Source organism: Panthera pardus, unplaced genomic scaffold, assembly GCF_024362965.1.
Source record: "Panthera pardus isolate Hobbes unplaced genomic scaffold, ASM2436296v1 HiC_scaffold_16, whole genome shotgun sequence".
Lineage (NCBI taxonomy): Eukaryota > Metazoa > Chordata > Mammalia > Carnivora > Felidae > Panthera > Panthera pardus.
Genome location: NW_026526721.1, coordinates 128,146,840 through 128,173,976, shown reverse-complemented (window position 1 = coordinate 128,173,976; position 27,137 = coordinate 128,146,840). Strand labels below are relative to the sequence as shown.

At 37.0% G+C, this 27,137-nt stretch overlaps 1 protein-coding gene across 4 annotated transcripts in view; it reads right to left on the bottom strand.

The window, feature by feature from the left end:
* Positions 1-294: 294 nt before the first annotated feature.
* The window catches only part of TOPBP1 (DNA topoisomerase II binding protein 1), a 62,301-nt gene continuing 35,458 nt past the window's right edge, over positions 295-27,137 (bottom strand). For all 4 annotated transcript variants that reach the window (XM_019436834.2, XM_019436844.2, XM_019436850.2 and 1 more), the window contains 12 exons: positions 23,546-23,669; positions 22,592-22,738; positions 22,371-22,473; positions 20,247-20,439; positions 18,256-18,476; positions 17,278-17,444; positions 16,922-17,033; positions 13,265-13,428; positions 12,371-12,508; positions 10,075-10,164; positions 9,744-9,905; positions 295-1,214 (listed from right to left, as the gene is read on the bottom strand). In XM_019436834.2, coding sequence (XP_019292379.2) covers positions 1,074-1,214; positions 9,744-9,905; positions 10,075-10,164; positions 12,371-12,508; positions 13,265-13,428; positions 16,922-17,033; positions 17,278-17,444; positions 18,256-18,476; positions 20,247-20,439; positions 22,371-22,473; positions 22,592-22,738; positions 23,546-23,669 — 1,762 coding nt within the window. In that variant the 3' untranslated portion in view covers positions 295-1,073. The remainder of the gene's footprint in view (positions 1,215-9,743; positions 9,906-10,074; positions 10,165-12,370; positions 12,509-13,264; positions 13,429-16,921; positions 17,034-17,277; positions 17,445-18,255; positions 18,477-20,246; positions 20,440-22,370; positions 22,474-22,591; positions 22,739-23,545; positions 23,670-27,137) is intronic.

Genomic DNA, 27,137 nt, shown 5'->3' with positions numbered 1-27,137 from the left:
TTGAGAGGTTTTGTTCCAGGTTAAGAACTTGGACCCATCACCATTTGAGTTTGCCTTTCAGAAAATCATTAGGAATGGGACCATTTACATAAAAACCATGGTTCTAATTCTGGTTTGTCCCTTCAACAAAATGAGGTAGCTTTACCTGTAGAGGACTGTGGTAACACATGTAGTACTTGGGGTTCAGATTAGATTAATAAAGGCTAATGTAATTTTATAGTTCCAACAAAAGGGTTTTTTTTTTAACCCAGTTAATATTCTAAATAAATGAGAAATAGAGCAATTTGCTTAAGCTAAATTTTACACATCATTTATTGTTTCAACAAGAGAAATGCTTTGCATTTAAAAACTTAATTGAATGGGGGGCACCTGGCCAGCACAGTAGGTAGGTAGAGCGTGTGATGTGATCTCAGGGTCATGAGTCTGAGTCCCATGTTGGGTGTAGAGATTACTTAAACTCAAACTAGTTGCCCAGATAGGTTTTCTTTGGTTTTCTTTCTTTTTTATTCTTTATTTTCCAAGTTTTAGCACCCAAACTTGGCAAATATCATGGAGATTTGTACAAACATGCATGTACATATATATATATACACTCACACATTTTAGTTTAAAGCCTTGGTTCCTCATTAAACCTTGTGCTCAGGCTCCTGTTAAAAAGCAGGAAAGTAGTGAGGAGAATCAGGGGAAACGTGAATAAATCCCAATTGATAACTTCCTTGTTATGAATTAATGCAGGCATTTTAAGGTAAAATCCATCACCTTGCTAAAACTTCCACTAAACTACAGCCTCAGCTATTTACAAGAAAATAAATAAGTCCCTTACACACTTCAACGTGGTTTAATGACAAGCTAGAGGAGGATTTGTATTTTGTTGTTATTTCAAGTAAGACAGTTAATGGTGCAGTGATTAAAATTTCAGGTGTTAAAAACTAATTTCAAGCAAGGTCATTATTATACGCTGAACCTGAATTCTTCAGACACTTGTCTTTAAATCACTATGCAAATCCATGACCGTAGCATTCAGGTTTTGTAATTTAAAAAGATCAGGTTTGGTCACTAAAGAGTAAACACGATTAGTTTACTCTAGGTCGTTTGAGTTTCTTTTTCTCTGTAGGAGCTTTCCTCTTCTGTGATGATCCAGGCCCAGGTTCCTTATTCTGAAGAAATGAAATAGTTTCTGATAGACAGTAGTTTTCTACTTGAGGAGGGGATTCCTATAAAAGCGGGGAAAAAAAACATTGTTCATTTTTTTTTCAGATTTCGAAGTGTTATTAGGTAATTCTTTACCCAAAATAATTTTGTCTTTTAAGGTGCTACCTAGCCCTTGTCACATTTAGGGAACAGACTGTGTGTGACAAAATCTCACCTTTTATCAGAAAAATTCATAGCTTGGATCTTGATAACGGTTTGATTTGTAAAGTAGGGTTAAGAAGTGACACCTTATACTTAGTGTCAGTTTTTGAAAATCTTTTTTACTTATTTTACAGATAAGATAAAGGTTAAATAATATTATAGAACTAGCAGGTGGCAAAGTCAAAATTCATATACTCTGCTCTACCTGCCTCAAAAACCTTTGCAATTCTCTTATAACCATATCCTGACTGAAAAGGACCTTTCCTCCCTATTACAAGTGTGATAAAACTTGGTTTTCTAGCAAGATGGCACACTGGATAACATGAAAATGAATCTTTTGATTGGACTCTTCCCCTGGATGACAACTTGTGACCCAAATATATTAAAAGCACCTAACACAAGACACAGGAGAGGAAACGAGATCAGGCAAATACTAGAAGGGGTTGACACTTGGGTCAGGGGTGAATTTCTCTTTTTGTCATTTGTTTGTTTTTGGTCTGAGGAGAAGCCCCAGTCTGTGTCATGTGGTCTGGCTAAACCTCAACAGAAAACATGCAGCATTAACGGCCTGAAACCACAGCCACTGGAAAATGAGGTGGGAAATCTCAGGAAGGAGCAGGGAAAGTCCCAAAATCTGTTGTGAACTCTGCCCAAATCTTTCACTTCTCCCCATGGATGTACAGAGGTGGCTCAACGTAAGGCTAAAGATTTAAGCCCCCACGTATTGCAGAAGGTGCCTGCTAAGCAAACAGAATGGCATTCTCCTGAGGAACACAACAGAATCTAGAGTTTCTACAACTTATAATGTCCAGATATATCCAAAATTACTCCACATCTGAAGAACATGACCCATTCTCAAGAAAAAACAATTAGAATCCAAAAGCCCAAAAAAGAAATAGATATAAAACCTAAAACATATACTGAAATTTACAAAATGTTGATGAAAGAAATCAAAGACGACCTAAGTAGACATGCTGTGTTCATGGACCAAAGGCTTAATATAGTAAAGATGTCAATTTACTCATAGTCTTAATGTGATTCCTATCAAAATGGTAGCAAAATGTTTTCGTAGGCATGTAAATAAGCTCATTTGAAAACTTACACAGAAAGGTGCAGGCCCTAGAACAGCTGAGACTGTCTTGAAAAAGAAGAGTAAAGAGGACTGCTTCACATCAGGGCTTACTACATGTATAATAGGACGCTATTGCAGAGGTAAAGACACCTAGATGAGTAGGAAGGAAAACCCAGAAATAGCCCCCACAACATGCCCAAGTGAATTCTGGCAAAGGTTCAAAGCAACTAAATGGAGGATGGTTTTGATGGTGGAGCAACTGGACATTCTAAGACCATTTTTTACCTAAATTTCATACCTACATGAACCTCACACCTCATAGGACCTTTATGAAGAGGACAAAAGCATATCACAGTCACTCTGATGAGCCATTATAGAAATACACATTAAAGCCACAGCGAGAGATTACCTACACATCAACTGAATGGCTAAAATAAAAGAGACAGATGCTGATAAGGATATAGAAAAACAACACTGGTAGGAATTTAAAATATGACCACTCTGAAAACACACTCTCAATCATTTATCCCAGTGTAATGAAATCTTTTCTCACAAATGTTCATGGCAGTTTTTGTTTTTTTTTTTTAATGTTTGAGAGAACACATGGGAGTTGGGGAGGGGTAGAGAGGGGGTGGAGAGAGAGAATCCCAAGCAAGCTCCACACTCAGTGCAGAGCCCAAAGCAGGGCTCAATCCCATGACTGGGAGATCATGACCTGAGCTGAAATCAAGAGTTGGTTGCTCAAGTGTCTGAGCCACCCAGGTGCCCCAGAGCAGCTTTATTCATAACAGCCCCAAACTAGAAATAACCCAGATGTCCTTCAATAGGTTAATGGTTAAAGCTGTAGTACATCTGAACTATTCAGCAAGAAAGATAAAATTGATACAAGTAACAACCTGATTAAAAAAAAAGCCAGAGATTACATACTATACTGATTCCATTTAAGATTTTAAATGACACAATTATAGAAACCGGCAATGGATTAGTGGTTGCCAGAAGTAAGACAGCTCAGAGAAGAGAATGAAGGGAAGGAGGTGGGTGTGAGTAAGAAAAGGCAAAATGAAGGATGGCTCTAGTGACAGAGTGTTCTGTATCTTGACTGTGGTGGCAGACACATAAGGAGAAGTGGGGGTACTGGAATACACATAAACTGCATCATGTTAATGCCCTAGCCGTAAAATTTTACTACATTTTTGCAAGACCTTATCTACTGGGGGACACTGGATTATTTCTTTTAACTGCATTTTTAAATCTACAATTAACTCAAAATAAATTGAACATCTTGTCATGACCCAGATGTTGGAGATAGTAAACAGTGATACCAAAGCAGCTATTACACTTGAGTGAAATGAAAAAGCAGAACTAGAAGCCATAGAGATTCCAGATAAAAAAAAACTTAACATCACGGTGCCTGAGTGGCCCAGTTGGTTATGTGTTCCATCTCTTGATCTCAGGGTTGTGAGTTCAAGCCCTGCCTTGGGCTCTGTGCTGGGTGTGAAGCCTATTTAAATAAAACAAAATTTAGTATTGAAAAAAAAAAAATCTCCTGGAATAGGCTTAAGAGCAGAATGAAAATAACAAAAAAATCAGTAAAGTTGTAGGCAGATAAAGAGGTATTAGTCAATCAGAAAAACACAGAAAAATGACTGCAAGTAAACTAAACACAGCTTTAGGGAACTGTGGAACTATATCAAAAGGTATGAGTGACTAAATTCCTAATGGAGCAGAAATAAGGGCCAAAATTTCTCAAATCTGGTGAAAGTTCCAGACTAACACAGCTCCACAGAAACCAAGCACGATTAATATAAAGAAACACCATCTGGAAATATCATAAATGGTGAAAACCAAAGATGAAAATTGTGAACAGTCAGGAAAAAAAAAATGACATACTGCATTGCATACAGAAGAATTCAAATTACCACTGACTTCTTATCAGAAACCATGGAGGCCACAAGAAAGTGGAATCTTTAAAGTAGCAGAAGAAGAAAAAAAATATCAACCCCAAATCCTATATCCTACAAAAAGATCCTTCAAGAATAAAGGTAAAATAGACACTTTCAAAAACAGAAAAAAAAAAAAAAAAAAAACCCCACTAGAATTGGTCCCATCAGACTTACACTACAAACCAAAATTTTTCAGGCTGAAGGAAAACTGATACCAGAAAGTTTGCTGGCCCCTGCTTTACATTAAAGAACTAGACATTAAATATTTTAGGCTGTGTAGGACAGATGGTCTCTGTTGCAACTACTCAAGCCGGCTGTAGGAGTGCAAAAGAAGAACAGAGAATATGCAAATGAGTGAATGCAGCTGTGTTCCAGTAGAACTTTATAAAAAAGCAGGGGATAGGATCTGGCCTGTGAGCTACAGTTTACTGTCCCTGAATTTAAAGGACAGGGGAAGCAAAGGAACCCGTATGATTCCAAGTTTTCTGCCTTCTGTGTGAAGTGGCACATGATTCTACCTAGACTATGAAAGGTTAAGGAAGTATATTGTAATCTGTCGAGCAAAACACACCCTGCCACCAAGCAAAAAAAAAACGCAAGAAAGGAAGAACACAAGAACAAAGGAGAGAAAATGAAAACAAATTGCAAAAAACCATAAACCCAGTCATATCGATAACTACACTAAAGAATTAACAAGCAAGACCCAAAGATACCCTGTTTAAAAGATGACAAGTAAATAGATATCTGTGCTCAAGAACTGGAAGAATTAACATTGTTAAAATGTCCACACTACCCAAAGAAATCTACATATTCAATGCAATCCCTATCAAAATTCCAATGGCATATTTTTACCAGAGATAGGACAAACCTAAAATTTGTATGGCTCACAAAGACTCCAAATAGCCAAAACAATCTTGAGAAAGAACAAAGCTGGAGGCATCATGCTCCCTGATTTTAAACTATATTACAATGCTATGGCAATCAAAACAGTATGGTACTGGCATCCAAAGAGATCAATAGAACAGAATAGAAAACTCAGAATTAAACCCAGGGATTTGTGGTCAATTACAAAAGAGCCAAGAATATCTAATGGGAAGAGGATAGTTTCTTCAATAAATGGTGTTGGAAAAACTAGACAGCCACATGTAAAAGAATGAAATGGGACCGTGATCTTACATCATACTCAAAAATAAACTCAAGATGGATTAAAGATTTGGATGAAAGACCCAAGACATAAAACCATAAAACTAAAAGAAATCTGTAAGGAGCTCCTTAAAAAAAATTTTTTTTTAATTTTTATTTTTGAGAGAGAGAAAGAGAGGTCATGAGCAGGAGAGGGGCAGAGACAGGGAGACACAGAATCCAAAGCAGGCTTCAGGCTCTGAGCTGTCAGCACAGAGCCAAACGTGGAGCTCAAACCCACGAACTATGAGACCATGACCTGAGAGGAAGCTGGACGCTTCACTGACTGAGCTACTCAGGCGCCCCTGTAATGAGTGAGTTCCTTTGACATTTCTCTTGGTAAAAATTTTTTGGACTTCACACCAAAAACAAAGGCAACACAAGCAAAAATTAACAAGTGGGATGACATCAGACTAAAAAGCTTCTGCACAGCAAAGGAAACCATCAACAAAAAGAAAGGCAACTTAACAAAGGGAGAAAATTATTTGCAAATCATGTATCTGATAGGGGTTAATATCCAAAACAATCTGATTAAAAATGTGAAGATCTGAACATTTTCCCAAAGACATATAGACAGTCAACAGGTACATGAAAAGGTGTTCAACGTCACTTATCATCAAAGAAATGCAAATCAAAACCATAACAAAATATTACCAAACACATTAGAATTAAAAAGTGTTGGTGAGGATATGGAGAAGAGAGAACTCTTTGTACTCTTAGTGGGGTATAAATTGGTGCAGCCATTATTTTTTTCCTCAAAAAATTAAAACTTGAACTACCTTAGAGTATACTTCTCTTGATAAGCACTGAACCATGTACAGAATTGTTGAATCATTATATTGTACACCTGAAGCTAATACAACACTGTATATTTCAATTTAAAAAAAATGAAAAATAGAACTACCTATGACTCAGCAATTTGACTTGTATGTATTTATCCAAAATGAAAAGAATTTGAAAAGATTTCTGCACCCCTATGTTCATTACAGTATTATTTTCTTTAAAAAAATTTTTTAACGTTTATTTATTTTTGAGATAAAGAGACAGAGTGTGAGGGGGAGAGGAAAGGAGACACAGAATTGGAAGCAGGCTCCAGGCTCTGAGCTGTCAGCACAGAGCCTGACGTGCGTCTCAAACTCATGAACCGTGAGATCATGACTTGAGGTGAAGTCGTACGCTCAACTGACTGAGCCACCCAGGCGCCCCTACAGCATTATTTTCAATAGCCAAGATATGAAAACAACCTGAGTACCTGCCGACAGATGAATAAAAACGTAATATACACACAACAATGGATTAATCAGCCATAAAAAATATTTCAGCCAAGGAACCCTGCCAACTGCAGCAAAATGGATGGACTTTGATGGCCTTAATGCTAAGTGAAATAAGTCGGATAAAAGACAAAATACCAGATGATCTCACTTGTAAGTGGAATCTAAAACAAAAACCAAAATAAAACCCACAAATCCCCCCAAATGTGATAGACACACAGAACCAAACAGAGGCTGCCAGATGCAGGGCTGGAGGGCTTAGGGAAATGGGTAAGGATGACCAAGACGTACAAACTTCCAGTCATAAAATAAGTAAGTCCTGAGGATGTAATGTACAATATGGTGACCACAGTTAATATTGTATGGTATATTTGAAAGTTGCTAAGAGACTCAATCTTGGGAGTTCTCACAAGAAAGAAAACTTGTCAATGTGTGGTGATGGATATTAACTAGACTTATGGTGATCATTTTGTATATATATATTCATTAACACACGCAATTGTTATGTTGGACATCTGAAATTAATGTTATGTCAATTGCATCTCAGGTAAAACAAAAGGTGGCCAGACTCCTCCTTGAGGCAGATTGCAAGACTCCTCGTTGTTTTTCTTCATGTCAATTGTTTATTTAAATTCTACTTAACACGTACGGTAAACTGGTTTCATGTGTATAATTTACATATAACACCCAATGCTCATCATAACAAGTGCCCTCCTTAGTATGCATCACCCATCTAGCCCATCCCCCTACCCACTTCCCTCCATCAACCCTGTTTGTTTTCTGTATTTAAGAATCTTTTATGGTTTGTCTACCTGTTTTTATCTTATTTTTGCTTCCCTTCCCTTATGTTTATCTGGTTTGTATCTTAAATTCCACATATGAGTGAAATCACAGGCTATTTGACTGACTTATTTCACTTAGAATACACTCTATCTCCATCCACAGGAAGACTCCTTTTTGAATCAACTGAAACAATTCAAGAAGTACATGAAAGTATGAACCTAGAAGAGAGTCCCCAATAACTAGACCACCCAGACTACTGCATTCAGATCAAAGCTGCCAAGACTTGTGCACTCGGTACTTCCAATCAGCTTTTAATCCTCTACTCTTAACCATGAACAGAAAGCCAAGAATTACCAAATGTCTGATAAATTCCTCTAACGTGGAAGATAAAGACCCAAAGAGGTGAATGCAGCTTAGTGGATGTGGAGAGTATGCAGAAATAAGAGAAGTTTGAAAAATAAACCAGTAAATCCTGACATCTAGTAGAAGGTATCACATCTATGAAGCAAAAAAAGATGTTATTAAAATACTAAAATGTAAATTCAAAAAAACTAAAAAAAGGTCTTGCTTATTAAAAACATGATACCCAAGTGAAGAGCTAACAAAAGGAGAAGAATGAACTGAGGGAACCTCTCAAAAAGTGAAGATTAAAAATACTTGAGAAATAAGAAAATCCAATATGTAAGTAGCAGAAGTACTAGAAGGAATGAACAGAAAATGGAGAGGGAAAATAAAAATCATCACTGAAATAATTCAACATTTCCCAGAACTGAAAGATACAAGTTACCAGACCAGAAGAGGCTTATCATGTATGGCATTAAATAAACAGACCCACATGATAACCTATCATTTTGAAATTTTAGAAAACTAGGGATAAAAAGAGCTTCCTACTAGATTCGTTACATAGATTATGAATCAGGAAGGCTTTAACTACCCAACAGCAATACTAAGAGCAAGGAGACAAGCAATCAAAAGTCCAAGGAGAAAACAGCTTGGGTGGGCGTCAAAGGCTGGGTTGGAACTCATCTATCAGTCAAGTGTGAGCACAGAAGAAAAAACTTTCACACATAGAAAATCTCTGTTTATCTCTCATGTGCTTTCTCAAGTAATTACTATAAGATGACCCTCAACAAAAGGAGAGATCAGGATGACATGGGATTCAGAAACAGGAGATCTGACAAAGAGAAAGGATAGTGAATGGAGGTCCTGGGAGGACAGCAGAGCACAGAAGTAGAGGGTGACCGTCCAGATTGGAGCGACGTGGCTAAAGACAAGCTAAAAGCTATCATCACCAAGATCCCTGTGGCTACTGCACCCACCTTTATTTTTTTTAATTCATTCATTCGTTCATTCCCCCCAATGCACCTAGCTTTTAACCTGAGGTCAGAACACTGTGGTGAGCCTATCTGAGTTGTACTTGTACCTGGCTTATCTCGACCATGAGCTTCAACATGAAGTCGCCACTCCCCCCTCCCTATTCTGCTGCTTTGCTCCATGCAAGTGTTCTGTTTTGAGCTACTTCTGAGAGCTAGGTAGGCAGTGGTGAGCTGAGACACAGAAATACAGAGCACCCTACTACTCCCCCACTGCATTCCTCCAGACATCTAGTACCCAACTCCCAACACAGCCCCAAGAGAGGCAGGGAAAGAAAAAGCTCGATTTTTTAAAAAGTTATTTAGGTGTTTCTAGGAGTTAGTATTGCCTTACTAATTCCTCTTCGGTACACCTCACTGCTTTATGATAAAGGCTTTTAAAAAAAAAAATGTAAGAAAAAAAACGTAAAAAAACATAAATGTGTTTTAGCCATTCTTTCTATAAATCCCGAGCCAACTCCCAAACACAAACAGCAAAACCTACACAGCAAGCTGTTTTGGCTTACCTTTATGTAAAGAGCAGTTTTAAAGCTTTTAGAGGTACCTAGATTTTTATACCTGCCTCATTTAACTCCAAGCTCAATGTTTACATATGTGTTATTATAAAAAACAGAATGAAACTGAAAGGAACTGCATAGAGGAGAATAACAGGAGACGAATATTCTATTAATAAATAAGCTAACAAGGGTTTTGTTGTGCGGTCCCCTCCCTATGCATATAAGCCTGTCTCTGGGGATGAGGAGGGCAAGGACAAACTCGTACAAACCTGCGTCAGATAATCAGCAATGTACTCTGTTTTCAGGCAGTACACATTCTGGGCAGCAGCCTCTGCTATGTTAACTCCTGAGTCATCTTGTTTCAGTTTACTGAAGTCAGAGAAGAGATGTGTGGCCTCTTTAAATAAAGGTACAGAATGACCAGGTAGCACCTGAAGAAGAAATAAGCATTACAATCTATCATTGTCCCAAAGTAGTTCAACTGTATAATTTGTGCTTGAGGATTACCATCTCATAAAGTACAGAAAATCACCTGATCACAGCAATCATGGTTAGAAAATAACTTGTGTAAAAAATTTAGTAAGTTGACTCAATACAAACCTTCGCTCCTCCTGACTGAAGAAGGCGTTTGAATCCTGCTTCTCGCGACTGGTCAAGATGTAAGATGACCTTCCACCCACTAAATGCCCCCTACAAATGAAAAAATATCAGTGTTGAAATTATTTGGGAAATAAAATACAAATACATTATTTTATCTGTAAATTTAGTTTTATGTCAACAAATAACCTTTACTTCTGCCACAAGTGGTAACTGTCTTTGGTCAGAATACTTTGAAACACACAGCCAGGGTGTTAGGCACACAGTAGGCCATCAATAAATACTTGAAGATGAAGGAAAATGCTTTACTGATTAGCTAACATGAAAACAAAGCAAATTGACCTTTGTTTAGTCTTTTTTCTTATAATTAATCCAGGGTAGAATTTCATGCACAGCTTCTTTAAAGAAGCTTCCATTATATTTCTCTTGAAAATGTTTGCAAATTGGAAATACAAAATATTTAGCTAGGGAATAACAATCAACAGAAGCCAATGGAATTACCCTAAAGAAGGGAAATTAAGGCTAACAAGGGCTTGGATAAAGGAGAGAACTCAGAATACAACACAAAAGATTATCTAACTTGGGTTCCTAACCTTTTCGTAAGCCAGGACCTCTTTGACAGTTGGGTGAAACCTATGGACCTGTTCTTTAAATAATGATTTTAAAGTAACAGCTTTATTGAAATGTAATTTCCATGCCACATGAACAATGTTTTAAAATAGGGCTCAGTCGGTTAAGCGTCCGACTTCAGCTCAGGTCACGATCTCGCGGTTCGTGAGTTCGAGCCCCGTGTCGGGCTCTGGGCTGATGGCTCAGAGCCTGGAGCCTGCTTCTGATTCTGTGTCTCCCTCTCTCTCTGCCCCTCCCCCGTTCATGCTCTGTCTCTGTCTCAAAAATAAACAAACGTTAAAAAAAAAAATTAAAAAAAAAAATTAAAAAAAAATATTGTTTTGTTTTTTTAAAGATTTTTAAAAAATGTTTTGAGAGAGAGGGAGGGAATATATCCCAAGCAGGTTCTGTGCTGTAAGTGCAGAACCTGACACAGGACTCTATCTCACAAACTGAGATCATGACCTGAACAGAAATCAAGAGTCGGATGATTCACCGACTGAGACACACAGGCGCCCCTAAAATATTTTTAATATATAAAGGAATACAAAAAAACCCCACATCTTTTAAAAAATTATCCAAATATTTACAAATTTATAACATAATAGATGTGCTTCTGCACAAAAGACCTAGTGATGGCTGAATAACTACTAAAATTTTAGAGCAGTAAAGACAGATGGTAGCTATACTTGGTGAGCATAGCATAATGTATAGTTGTCTAATCCCTATGTTGCATACCTGAAACTAATGTAATACTGTGCATCAACTACATTTCAATTAAAAAAAATGATGGGGCACCTGGGTAGTTCAGTCAGGTAAGCATCCAACTTTGGCTCAGGTCACAATCTCACAGTTCGTGGGTTCGAGCCCCATGTCGGGCTCTGTGCTGACAGCTCAGAGCCTGGAGTCTGCTTTGGATTCTGTGTCTCCCTCTGCCCCTCCCCCACTTACATGCTGTCTCTCTCTCTCTCCCTGTCAAAAATAAACATTAACTTAAAAAAAAGTGATGAACACAAATAGTATTTTAAGATACTTGCAATATAATGCAAAGCAAAAATATCTTGATTTTTGTTGGGGTAAAGTCACTGGTACTGTTAATAGCGTTGGGATTTGTTACCCAGACTTCTATAATGAAAGGAAATGCTTTCAATTAGATGTTAATAGAAATAAAGATGTATTCTTCCGCCCCATCCAGAGTGTGTATACAGGCTTCCTGAATTCAATCTACAATTCCTTTGGGAGAGTCTGTGGACCCCATGTGAAGAGCTCCTAAAAGTAGAGGGTGAAGATTTCTTTGGAAGAAATACAGTGTGTGTCACATTTTACATATATATTTTTAAAAGAGCCATCCACATTCTATCTTCCTGTCAATCATAATTAGAAGAATTAGAAGTTAATATTAAGCTCAATTTAATGCCCAAACTAAGTATATCAACCAAGGCATAAAAGACAACTAGAATTCCTTTTTCTTTTTTTTTTTTCTCTTAAAGTAGGCTCTGTGCCCAACATGGGGCTTGAACTCACGATCCCAAAACTAGTAAGAGTCGCATGCTCTACTGACTAGGCCAACCAGGAGACTCATAACTAGAATCATTATTTTGTTAAGCATATTCTCTTAAATTTAAAATCTGTAAAGTCATAATACTGAATGCCATTCAAATAACCTACATAACTATATATATGTTAATACCTCAACAATGCCCGATTCTTGTCTTTGCTGGATTTTTTTTCTCCATCTCATTGCTGCAAGTGCTAGTCTTCGTTGCTGTACAGTGATTCCAGTCAAAACATCAAGTATGGAACTACTTCCCCATTCGTAGTCTTCTTCCTAGACAATCAGTACAAGACACTTTGGAGTTGTTCTACAGTATGTCCTTAAGGAGTCCATGATCTAGTAAGAGTTAAAAGCTATACACTCAATTGTTATAAATATAGAGCACAAAATAAGCATCAGTTTTTGAACAGAGAGAAGGAAATGTACATGAATTTCGATTCAGATACCGGGATTTTAATTAGAAATCAGAAAAATACTGCATACGTTTCTAAGAGACACAGATAACTATACCTTAGTAACTGATAAACATACATTATTTGGTTTCATCTACTGTAAGATGAACCTCACAGAAGGACATGTTCTCAGTGGACACCTGTATTAACAGCTTGATTACCTGTCGACAGAAATCAGATCCCTAAGGGATGTTGATTGAAAACCTCAAAAAACTACATGGTAGGTATTACTGTGATGGTTAGTTAGGAACCAAAATATCTCACACAATTTAGTATTTAATGGACTGGCAGTAAAGATAAAAGCTTATAACGAGATAATCTTGAAATTTTCTAATGTTCCAATAAGAAAAAAAAAAGGCCCACTTCCGAATTAAAATTGATATCACTAAGAATCTGGGTTTGTGATCTCTATACATTTTTTTGTTTTGTTACTGTGGGCCTTATAAAATTGGTATAATCTAATTTGTCACATTTAGTTGTTTCAATTATATGAATGGCCAGTGGAAGTACCGGAATCAACTGTTAAGAAATTTACTTTTAAAGAAACATGATTCTTCACGTTAATTTGAATACACACCGGCACGAAGTGCCCAGCAGTCCGGGATGCTTCCAGGTAGGAGCGATGAAGCACCCACTTCCCAGCTGCCAATGAAGCTAAATACTTCTCGTTTCGAAGTGGATGTCCCACAACAATGTGTGTACAACTGGGATCAAAGCACTGCTTCTCTATTACTAGTCCACCTAAAGTAGAGAAAAATGGATACTTTATTGGAATTCTTAACTTTTCCTAGGAAAAAAAACATGTCAACTCTGCACAGAATTTACAAAATGCACCAAATAAAAAAAAACCTTGACTGAAAATTATTTCATTTCACATACATTTTTATAAAGTAATATTTTTTATGAAACTTTAAAATATGAAAGCAAAACAGTAAAATGAACACTCACATACTGGCTACCTGGCTTCTAAAATTATCAAAATCCTGCTATGCCACTTCAGTCTACCTCCTTTCCGACTTAACTATTTTAAAGTAAATTCCAGACATTGTGTTACCCTATCCCTGTCCAGTCAGTATGCATTTCTAAAGTACATGGCAATTTTCAGGGGTGCCTGCGTGGCTCAGTAAGCGTCAGACCCTGGCTCAGGTCATCATCTCACGGTTCGTGGGTTCGAGCCCCACAATGGACTCTGTACAGACAGCTCAGAGCCTAGAGTCTGCTTCGGATTCTGTGTCTCCCCCTCTGCCCCTCCCCTACACCCACTCATGTGCTCACTTGCTCTCAAAAATAAACATTAAAAAAAATTTAAAGTACATGGTAATTTTCTTATACAGCCACAATGCCATTATCAGATATAATACAATTAACAAAAGTTCTTTGCTATCTCAATACATTTTCTTGTTCAAACTTTCCAGTTTGTTCCACACTTGGTTAAAATTAAGATATAAAAAGAAACAGAATATAAACAGAGGCCATATACTACTGCTGGTATCTCAAGTCTCAACCACTTTTGCAGTTTTCAAGCACTGAATATGCATAACCAGGGAGACAGAAGTCAAAAAGGGGCTTCTACAGACTAAAAGCAGAAGAAAATTTTCTGTGAGTGGAAATAAGGTCAGTAGCCCAACCACATAGAAGCTTGGGAGGAAAACACACACAATAGGTAAACAGAGATGAAGCAGCAGGTGGGGGCTGACCCTCTTCTCATACAAATGTATGAAGCCTGACTTAGAGGAAAGAAGGTGGCGTAAGCATATGTAAAGCATGGCTTTTGATTTATACTTCAGAAGTGAGATTACTGGTTAGGCAGAGTTGTTTTAAGGACTTCGTGAGAATTCAACAAAACATTCAAATTCTACTCATGCTTTACAGAGGAGTCTAATAATGGCAGCAATACTGTTTGAGCACTTATTATATGCCAGGGACTATTCAGAGTGCTCCAGATTATTAACTCCTTTAATTCCCACAACTCTATGAAGGTAGGTGACTATTGTTATCTGCAATCTACCCATGATGACACAGACACACAGTAACTCACCCACTATCAGAGTGACAAAAGAACAGTAAGGTGAAAATTCCATATTGTAACAGGATCTAATCCTATATAACAAATTCATGCTGTAACCCAGACAACACAATATACTGACTCATGTGTATCAGCTGGCCATGCTTCATTTATAATATGGTCTCTCTGCATTCTAGTATCAAAAACTTTCTATTCAGACTCAATTCCAGCACAGTCTGTCCTCATCTGCCTCTTTTCTCTGCCCTTTTCTAGAAAATGCTCTGCTAGTTGATACTACTCTTGTCCACAGTTTACAGAGATGGAACAAAATACAGGAGATGGACACCTGAAACAGCTTCTTTCATTTTGGGACCTCTATGTAAAGCTTAACAATTGTGACTTACAACTCTATCTGATTTAGCAGGTAACTGAGAAACTGTTCCACATGAGTCCAGTTTCTAAGAAATACAGCTTTGCAACTGAATGACTGTATTTGTTTTTTTTTTTTAATTTTTTTTTTTAAACCTTTATTCATTTTTGAGACAGAGAGAGACAGAGCATGAACAGGGGAGGAGCAGAGAGAGAGGGAGACACAGAATCTGAAACAGGCTCCAGGCTCTGAGCTGTCAGCACAGAGCCCGATGCGGGGCTCGAACTGACGGACCGTGAGATCATGACCTGAGCCGAAGTCGGACGCTTAACCGACCAAGCCACCCAGGCGCCCCTGAATGACTGTATTTGACAGAAATTTTAAAAAAAATTTTTAATGTTTATTTTTCAAAGTGGGGGGGAGGGGCAGAGAGATGGGGACAGACGATCCGAAGCGGGCTCTTAGCTGACAGCAGCAGGCCTGATGTGGAGCTTAAATTCACAAATGGTGAGATCCTGACCTGAGCCAAAGTCAGACACTCAACTGACTGGGCCACCCAAGTGCCCCAGTATTTGACAGAAACCTTAAAAAAATCATGGTTTTCCACATTCTCAAAAGGATAGCACTAAATAACATTAAATATTTTCTTGATAACTCAGGGCCATTACTAAAACAACCATTTCTTCTTTTTAAAATTTTTTTTTAATGTTTGTTTATTTTTGAGAGAAGAGAGAAAGAGCAGGAGTGGGGGAGGGGTGGAGAGAGAGGGAGACACAGAATCTGAAGCAGGCTCCAGGCTCTGAGCTGTCAGCAGAGCCCGACACAGGGCTCAAACTCCCTAACCACGGTATCATGACCTGAGCTAAGGTTGGATGCCTAACCAACTGAGCCACCCAGGTGCCCCTAAAACAACCATTATATCTTAATGTTTCCTCAATACCAAGCTGTCAGATTAAGTTCTCTTCCTATACTTTCCCTAACCCTGTACAGCTGCTTTGTCCAACACAGTAGGCACCAGCCACATGTGGTTATCAAACACTTGAAGCACAGCCGGTCCAAATTGAGAGGTGCTAGAAGTGTAAAATATACCTCAGATTTCAAGAACTTAGTAAGGCAGATATCATTGGTATTTTATATTGATTATGTATTGAATATAAGATTTTGAGTTCATTAGGTTAAATAAAATGTATGTTTAAAATTAATTTCACTTGTTTTTTACTTTTTAAAATGTGGCTACTGGAAAGTTTAAAATTACATATGTGGCTTATGTTCTCTTTAGGTTGGACAGTACTGCTAAAGAGCACCAGGTTACCTTCCTAGTATGCTGCTTCCAGAATGACATCAGGTGGACAGCCTGACATATATAGTAGAATGTTACAGAAGAGGTTGTTCCTCTCTGGGTATTACTCTACCTTCAACCTCAATTAAATGCAGTGTTATTTTAAACCTACAATTGCAATGATTTCACCAATGAACAAAAAGCTCAAAGCAGCACACTCTTAAATCATTTTGATGGTTGGTTTCGATCTAAATAAACTTTAAATATTTACATGCTATAACCCAGTGACTTCAGATTTATTTAGACCTTTATAAAATCAAAGTTCTAATGCTGACTCAATACATACAGCCTTAGACAAGTTACCCATCTTTTTAAATTTTATTTTGCAAGTAGGATCCACACCCAATATGGGGCTTGAACTCACAACCCCGAGATCAAGACTTGTATGCTCTACTGACTGAGCCATCCAGGCACCCCCGCTCCAATGTTTTTAATCTCAATTTCTACACCTTACAAATGATATCAACTACACTAGTTTCCAAATAAGGTTGCATTTTTGACTTAAGTAAAATACTTGTACCTAGTTTTTCAATCAGATGACAATAATCAATACGTTCTTGAGGATTCAGAGATGACAACTGAAATATGTACTGTTTTTTTAAGTCTTCATGAGTTTCCTCTATTGTTATAGTCTGAAATGGAAGAGTTTTATTTTAGAAAAAAATTAACACTAAAAAGGTTATCATCAGCTATATGATTCTTTTTCAGTGACATTTTACTTAGTCTTCCGGTTTATCAAATACAGAAATAATAATACACTGCAAAGAAATGCAGTTTTCAACATCTGTGAACTCCTGATACTGTTATCAATAAATTTTTAATGCAACACAATAGCAATATCAAAAGGGCATATCATCATACTTAGGATAAACTAACCTTTTCTCTAGGGTGTGGAGCCACCGGTGGGTTGGCCAGGGGGAAGGCAATACTGGGGGCTTGAGGTGTAGGGATCAGGTGGCTGTCTTTAATTGGTGTTTCCAGTTCCTCAGAGATTGGGTGTTTTGGGGCTTCAGTTACACACATGTTTCCGGAATCACAGACAGCTGAGGGCAATAAAATGCTGCAGTGTGATGTTACCCAAATATGACTAAGAACAAATTCAGCCAAATAGTCTCATCTGTCTTAACCAAGATGAAATTAAACACAAACTCTGGAATATACATGTAAAAGTAGCTTACCTCTAGAGCTTATAAATAAGTGCAATTAATTAGCTTTTTAAAAAGGCAAATAGGTTATCTATGGGATTCTCCCAACCCTTTCTTTAAATACCAAGCTTTCATCAGTAAAATGGAACCCAAATTTGTAAAATGACAGCAAAAGCTACAATTGGAGAAAATCTATTTAGTGTAGAGATAGAATCATGCGATATGAGAAAAAGGGGGAGAAAAAATGACCAAAAATGAAAGATAGGAATCATTTTGTCTTCAAGGTGGAGCCCAAGGGAAAAAATAGGAGAATTCAGAAAGAAACACATACAAATTCAAAGAACAGATGTAGGTACCTGCTGGCTCAGTTTAGAAGATTTAAATGAAAATAAAGTAACTGGGCAAAGTCCAAACTTTAATGACACAAATGTACAAAGGATGAGAAGGAGAGAAAGAACAATACTGAAAAACTATGTCTGGAAAACACTGCCCAATCTTCAATTTCCAAATTTAAGAACCAAAATATGTTATTCAATTTACTGATAAATTATCTCAATTTATAATTATTTTTTGTCTCTTACTAAAATAAAAAATATCTAGTAAGTTTTTTGTTTGCATGTGTCATTCAGAGAACCACAATGTGCTTATCTATTTTTAAGAAGTCAATGTGTACTTCACGCAAACAAATGAATAGATTTCCTCTCATTACCCTGTTCAGCAGTTTCTGCGTCATGTAAAGGCTCCTGGAAAGGAGAATCCTCCAATTTTTTAATGTCAACCTGAAGCTCAGAATACTGTGTGGGACAACTAGGCCACTGCAGATTGCTGGCAAGCCGTGCTCTCTCCTCCCTGGCTGTTGGGTCATCCCAAATGATCTGTTCATTCTGGGAGGGCTCCGTGTTGACATCAGGTACTGTTTGACGAGACTGCCTAAGGAGTAAAAGTGACAATTTTCATAAACAGATAGGCACGACAAAATCTACACTCATAAATTCCGTAAGACTGCAAATTTGAGGCTCACCTTTGTATGCCCACCATCTAGCACACAGTAAGCACCTGAAAATATGGAATAAATGAACTTTGGGAAATTTTTTCTTTTAAAAATATTTCTTTCTAAAACTTACTGTTTTAGTTAGAAAAGAAAATATCTATTTCGACTGAATGTCCATATATTTAAAACTTTAAAAGGGAAAGTTTACTGTCAAGAAATTGTTTTCAAAATTCTAAAATGATCACTACATTTGAAAATGGAATTTTTCTTAATTATACAGGCTTAGGGAAACACGGTAATGTTTAGAAAACCAGTTACTTTGCTTACCAGCAGTTGTATTTTTATCACTTGAAATAATAAGAACTATAATTACACAGGAAAGACCCTATAAAAGCTGCCTTAAAAGAAGGTGCTTTTGGCTCTTGGTAACCGAACCTCCCAGAGTCTTAGATCAGTCATATACTGAACTAGAGTGAAGCATGTTTTATGTCATAATTATAATAATTCCACTAGACAGTAAATATAATTCCAACTGTTTTCCTTCTAAATATCAAATCTTTCAATGTATGTAAATGGAATCTTAACAAAAATAATTTAGCCCAGAGAGTTCATTTGCCTCAAATACAAGGCAGATAGCCTTATTCTGAGTATACTTATTTACTCTGACTTGGCACAAGATTTAGGCTCTCTGTAATGACAAAACATCATCTGAAGTATATTAGACAAAAAGTCACGTTTACTCACTATGCAGATATAGAAATGGCCTCATGAAATATACAGGTAGCTTAAGACAGATGCATAGTTCAATCAATCAATTCAAGACAGAAGTCCCCTAACAGTCATCCTACAATTAGAGATCCTTCTATCAGGAAAAAGATGAAGTTATGCAACTGAACTTGTCATATCACACTGAGATCTGTAATCACCTTTTCTAGAAGGTAAATTTGTAAAGAGAATACAAAATGCATGTGGTTCTAAAAGAATTTAAATTTCTCTCTATATATTACAATGTTTAGAACGATTATTATTTAATACTAACATGACAGAACAGAATTATCCACTGAATCCATTTCAAATGAGGCTTTTTGAGAGAGAGAGAGAGAGAGAGAGAGACAGAGAGAGAGAGACAGAGAGAGCGAGCCACAGAGTGCAAGCAGGGGAGGGGCAGAGAGAGGGAGACACAGAATCCAAAGAAGGCTCCAGGCTCTGAGCTGTCAGCACAGAGCCTGATGCAGGGCTTGAACTCATGAGCCGTGAGATCAGGACCTGAGCCAAAGTTGGATGCTTAACTGACTGAGCCACCAGGAGCCCTGGTAATAAAAAATATTAATCATGCCTCAATGTGAAGCAGTTGCTTGGTGTGGAACAAACCTTTGTCTACCTCTTACCCCAAAGTAAGAATTCTACAACTGCTTGGAACAAGAGAGGGAAGGAGGAAAAGCTAGGAAGTAATGGAAGAGAGAAAAGTCTATAACCAGTATAGTATCTGCATATAATATATGTATATAGATTGGGCTAAGTAAGGCCCAGTACTATAACCTTTTTTCCTGTTCTGTTCTTGTTATTCTAAACTTCTGCTTTGCTGGAAAAAAAAAAATGCAGAATGAGGCTTAACTTATGGAACTGAGCAAGTAGGAACCCAAATAAGGAGCTACCTTTCTGTTGAGTCACCCAGTTGCTCCTGTCTGCCACCAGTGACAGGTACATACCTCAGTGCCTCCAGGACTCTACTTCGCCCACTGCGGGCAGAGCGACTGCTATCAGGGGTTGAAGAAGTGCTGTTACAACCACTTCTTGAAAGGGAAGCCCTCTGCCCTTGGGGTTTCACTATTGACGTTGCAGACATGATCTCCTGCAGTTGCTTCTGAAAGTTCTCTCTCATCTCCAATGTCTGTGTCAGAGCTTGAAACACATGCAAATACACCAATTAAGGTAAGTTTCTCTTTTTTATCACATCTCATTCACATTAACTATTTTGTCTATATTTGAACACAGATTTATTAACTTGACATTTATTGCTTACTACAGGCAACAGTAATGAACAAGACTATGAATACTGCAGAACCTTAGGCCGTCCTTACCAGAAGGACCATATATGAAAAAATCAAAAAAGCCCTTCCAAGACATCCTGCTAAGACCTGCAGTGATTCTCCCTTTTGTAGAGCTCCCTGTCTGCTTCTGACCCTCTTGTGTTATGTACTATGCTCTGAGGTGCATCCATAATTAATGTATGTGATTTCTACCCCTTGGTCCTTAAAAACAGACCACAATATATATCTTTGGTTTCCTTGTAAACACAGAAATAGATCCTAAATAAACATTTTTGGAATGAACTGAGTGGGACTAACTAAATAACTAAATAGGTAAGTCATAAGGAAAGCTCCAGTAGGGTAAGATCAGTAAGGAAAATAGAAAATATTAATCCATTAAAAAGAGGACATCTACAGATAGTTATTTGCTGCTGTACTCTTTGTAATAGCAAGAAATTAGAAATAGCCTGCATGCCCATAAAAGGAACTGACTAAATGGTCATTCATATAAATGTGAAAGAAGATTCAAAATGGAAGCATTGCTAAGAAAGTCACTCAAAATAGAGTCAAAGGACAAAGGAAGTAAGGCTATGCAAAGTCTCCTGTTTCAATTCTCAGGAACACTATGAGCTTTTAACTTCTGTCAATTGCAGCTTGTCAACCACAAACTCCACCACCTCTTAGAACATATCCTTCTATTTTGGACTGAAATAAAGGTTATTATCTGTTAGCTAAATAACAATCTTGTATTAGATAGTCAATTTAAACTCTGACAGCCCCAATCATATTTCTTCCAAAGCAAGTTATATAACCTTGCTGTTTCTGCCTTTATAAGCCTGTACTCCCTGCTTGCAATGACGAGTTTCAATGGACTCTATCTCCTGGACTGCAATCCTGAAAATCCCAAATAATTGCTTTTGGTTGCTTTGTAGCCTCTTCTTGGTCAACACAATCAATACTCTACAGTTACAAAAAAAGAAAAAGATACAGAGAGAGACCAAAGAAGCTCCTTATGTACTAATATGAAACACTCCAAAAGTTGAACTATTAAGCAAAAAGATAAAGATGAATGTATAAAATAGCATATATAGTATGTCCACCATTTATACACTTTTTTAAAAGTGCAGAAGGAGTGGGGCACCTGAGTGGCTTATAGTCAGTTGAGTGTCCGACTTTGGCTCAGGTCATGATCTTGCGGTTTGTGAGTTGGAGCCCCACATCGGGATTGCTGCTGTCAGCTTATCAGCACAGAGCCCGCTTTGGATCCTCTGTCCCCCTCTCTCTGCCCCTCCTCCACTTATGCTCTCCCAAAAATTAATATTAAGAAAAAAGTGCAGGAGACAACATATGTATTTATGATTGTATATGCATAACACAGCTCTAGGATACATAAGAAACCAAAAACACTGGAAGGCAAGGAGAAACTTCATGCCTCCTTCCATACCTTTAAACCATGTGAATATATTAAAATATACCACATATACAATAAAGCTTTTTGGAAGTTACTGAAAACTGAACTGAAGAATAAATTTTTACAAAACCACCAATTCCACCTACCTTTGACAGAATAGGGCTGTATCACACTAACTCTAAAATAACTTGTTCCACAGATTTCACAAGTTTGGACACGTATAAATCACTTAAAGCTTTGCAAATTATTACTTAATGATTGGCATATAACCTCAAATCAATCCTCAAACATATGCTTTGCTTGTATTTAGCAACACAGAAAACAAAGGAAGCATTCTGTATGAAAGATAGAGATTTGTTAAAAAATGTTTTTTGTAACTTAAAATATTTTACCTCCTTTAGAGTCATTCCTTCCATCTCCATTTGATGTTACTAATTCTTTATTACTGGTGGTCATATTGTCTATGTCATTTTCTTCTACAGGCAAATGATCTGGCTATTCAAGGAGAAGAATTATAATTTCTCAAAACAAGTCATTAAATTTGGTTTCACAGCACTATAAGATTATGCATTCAGCTTAAGGAGGGGGTAAATGCATCATCCATATCATCTACCTCATGATCCTTTGTTGCTGAATCAGCTGCGAGTAGTCGACTATTACAGAGTCTGCCATCTTGCACTGTACTGATATCCAAGCTCATTTTGGGATTATAAGTATGTGGATAAAGAGATTCAGGAAGATGCTTATACTCTTGGGCACACTGCAATACAATGGCAGGCTTTAAAACAGGGCTGAAAAACATCTTAATGAATAAATAATGTTAAGGAGAATAAGGACAACCAATCCATTATGTTCTAAGATGGCAAAAGTTTACAGAATTAAAGTTTTGAAAAGTAGGTGACACTGAAACATTCCACCATACAAACGAAAAATTATTCTCACCGTTTAATGTCATATACACTAAAGAACAAAACATATTTCATTCCTGTGCTTTTGCCAAAGTATCAATCCTATTCCTGGGAATACCCAGAAACAGAGAAAAATTCTAGAAAACACAGTTCTAAACTGCACTGGTGTGCCAAATTAATTCGCCTTAAATTTTTAGAACATTTTATTTCACATCATTTTTATTAGCGACAAGAATCAGAGAAGTCAGAAAGAGTATCCATTAAAGACTTGTTAAGTATGGGGTCGCCTTGAGGCTCAGTTGGTTAAGCATCTGACTTCACCTTAGTTCACGGGTTCGAGTCCTCCCACATCGGGCTCTGTGCTGACGGCTCAGAGTCTGGAGCCTGCTTCAGATTCTGTGTCTCCCCCTCTTTCTGCCCCTCCCCCGCTCATGCTCTCTCTCTCTCTCTCAAAAATAAATAAATGCTAAAAAAAAAAAAAAAAGACTTGTTAAAGTATTTAGGGACCAAAGATCTTAAGTTTTTAATGCCAAAGAAATGAAATGTGCACTGTTAACTAAGGTTATCAAACTTGTTTACATACGTGGAAACTAGCTTATGTCTGGAAATGTTTATATACATTCTCATTTAATAGAAAAGGAAAAAAAAGTATTGCTTACTTCTAAAAGCCAGTGCTCTGAAACAATGTGTACTCCTTTTTCTTTTACAGATTTATATTCTCGGTTAGTGTCATTTGGTCGGCCTTGATAAATGAAATGAGTCACTGTTTCATCAAAACTCCATCTGAAACAACCAAATTTTAACAAATAACTAAAAGAAATATCTAAATTTAAGACGATCATTACTCTCCATGAATATATTTACCTTCAAAAAACTTCTAAGATCCGGAGTAAACATGGACATTAAATGACAGGCGTTTTTTTTGGGGGGGGGGGGGTCAAATTTTACACACACCAGGTATGTAAATACAGAGAGATACCAGGAAAGATAGTCTTTAAAAGTATTACTTCCTTCTTTATACTTTTCTGAATTGTTTAAATTTTCTTTTTACAATGAGTATCACTTTATAGTAACAATAAAGGTATTTTCAAATCAATAAAATAGGCAAAACATCCAATCTGTCCTCTGGTTGTTGGAGGTCACTGGTCACTGTACATTTGCTCTATGCCCTGTAATAAACTATGTACTTGAAACAACATTATCTCAGCCATTCCTCGCAACAATCCTAACACGCTGGTATTATTATATATTATTATATTAAAACTGTACAGATAAGAAAACTAAAGGACACAATTAAGTAACATGTTTTAGGATATTCAGTAAGTGGTAGTTTTGACTTCAAAACCCATATTAACTAATACATAATGCTACAATCTCCTGACTCTTCCCACGTAACAGTTTCCTGATCTAGGAAAGTAATCTAAAAATTGTAAAATACGTGCCATCCTTCAAAAGATCAAGTAAAAGCCAAAGAGAAAGTAAAATTATATTTCTGCATAAAATCACCAAAGTTAAATAGAGTTTTCTCTTTATGGACACTTAACATACTTTCCATTTCCTAACTAAGAAATATCCCTGGTTAAGCATCTGACTCTTGATTTTGGCCCAGGTCATGATCCCACAGTTGTGACAGCTCCATGAACATGCAGCCTGCTTGGGATTCTCGGTCTCTCCCTCCCCTGCTTGCGCCACACTCTCTCTCATGTGCGTGCCCTCTCCCAAAGTAAGCAAACATTTAAAAAAAATATATCTTTAGGGTTTTTAAATAGTCAAATTAATTAAGGCATATTTCCTTCTAAATTATATTATAAACATCTCTATTTCTTACTCTATTGTGTTTCCTTAAAAATAATAGTAAAGAACACCTTGCCTAATTTAGTTGTTAGTCTTTCTTTTTTTAAGTAGGCTTTATGCCCAGTGAGAGGCAGAGAGAAAAGAGAGGGAGAGAGAATCCCAAGCAGGCTGTGTGCTGTCAGTGAGATAAAGACCTGAGCTGAGATCAAGAGTTGGACAATTAACTGACTGAGCCACCCAGGCACTGCGAGTTGTTAGTCTTTCTAATGGTTGTTCCTATTTCTGATGTTAGGGAAAATAATACAAATGTAAATAAATCATAAAAATAATTTTAAAAATAGAAGAATGTTTTTGCCTGATTCATCTTGCTTCATTACTCACTGTGATAATAGAGAAACTATGGGTTTTAGTCCTCAGAGATCCTTCAAGGACAGACTCTCAATGGTTATAAATGGTTGAGACCAGGGATTAGAAAACTTTCTTTCTTTCTTTTTTTTTTTTTAAAGTAGGCTTAACACCCAGCATGGAGCCCAACACGGGGCTTCAACTCACAACCCTGAGATCAAGACCAGAGCTGAGATCAAGAGTCAGACACAACAGACTGAGCCACCCAGGTGCCCCAAAAAGTTTTTCTTAAAAGGCCAGATGATAATTATTTTAGGCTTTGCAGCGAAAATCTCTTTTTCCAACTACTCAACTCTTGCCTTGTATGAAAGCAGCCACAGATAATAGGTAAACTAATAGGCATGCTGTGATCCACCCTCTGGTCTAGATCAGTGCTTTCAGCAAAATTGTTACTTTACAAGCTATTGTGTAGATTTGTAGGAGTGATTTTGGTTGTTACAATAATGTGTTTATATGATGGAGGGTGCTACTGGCATTCAGTAAAGTCGAGGGATGCTAGAAATCCTGAAGTATAGTTATATATACAATTATCCCATGTCTTACATGATTTTCTAATGTCTTGACACAAATTCACAGATGTAAAAAAAAAAAAAAAGTTTGTTTATAATTACATGAGTCTAGAAGCCTGTTTTACTTACAAGCCCAAGTGTTTTTTTTTGTTTTTGCATTTTTAATATACACTAATATACCAAACATCCAACTAAGTAATTGATGGAGGACTGTACTTTGCTTAATTTGTAACTTTGCCAAACTGTGAACAACTCTTGGTAAAGTCCTGTTACCAACAGAAATGCTGCTCATGGTATCAGAGTCTCTACATCGGTTTCAGCCTTGTGGCTACAGCGTTTGAAGTGATTTTACATATGTATGCAAACATAAGAATACTGTTTTCTTCTAGTGTCATCAGGCACAGGCATTTACATATTAAATATATATCCTATGATTACGTGCCTTCTGATGACTTTTAGTTTTTAAAATTACAAAAGTAGTTGGGGCACCTGGCGCTCAGTTGGTTAAGTGTCTGACTTTGGCTCAGGTCATGATCTCACAGTTTGTGGGTTTGAGCCCCGTGTTGGGCTCTGTGCTAACAGTTCAGAACCTGGAGCCTGCTTCGGATTCTGTCTCCCTCTCTCTGTGCTCCTCCCCTGTTCACGCTCTATCTCTCTCTCTCAAAAAATAAACATAAAAAAATAAAATTACAAAAGTAGTTAAGTTATATTTGTGAAATCCATTTAGTAGAGGTAATGCTATGACATGCTGAGGAGATCTGGTCTAGATGTTTAAACTGTAGGAAGTGGTAGGCTGTGTCATGATCTCTTCAGGATGTTCTGTTCTAGCTTATGGATGGGAACTTCTAGGACAGTTTTATTTGAGAATGGATTAAGTATTGTAAACTCTACATGTTAAAGTGTTCTTCCCTCTCTTTTATCACCAAGTCTGAGAAATCTTTCAGGAATAGATTTAATGCAAACTTTAAATCAGTTATATCTTTTTTAGGAATTTCAGAATAGATTCTATTTTTCACACTGAGAGGACTGGCATTTTAAGTCTTATTAAAACACAAGTCCTATAGGTTCCTTTTACATCTTATATCAAGTCCACATCCAAAGAGAATAAAGAAAGCATTCAATTTTGACAAATATATACACCCTCATAGGACTTTTGTGAGAATGAAATGAGACAAAGCTTGGCTCATGCTAAGAACTCAGCAACTGGTAAAAGGGAAGACGAATACTGTAACATGTAATTATACAGTCGATAAGATTATATAGTAACATATGAAACAGGTAATACAAATAATAACAAGTAAAAAGCTTTTCTTTTCTACAACAGATACATTAAATACATTAAGATGCTTATAACTATCCCAGATACTTTTTATTTTTATATTCTCCCAATCTAATCTATCAGAAAACTAACTAAAACAAGACTTACCAAAGGGAAGATGAAGCCAAACATATTTCTCCAACTGTCTATTACTTGAAGAGCCAATCATTATGCTGCCACAAATGGTTGGATACAAGCGATCAAGAAAGCTAGCACTGCAGACAG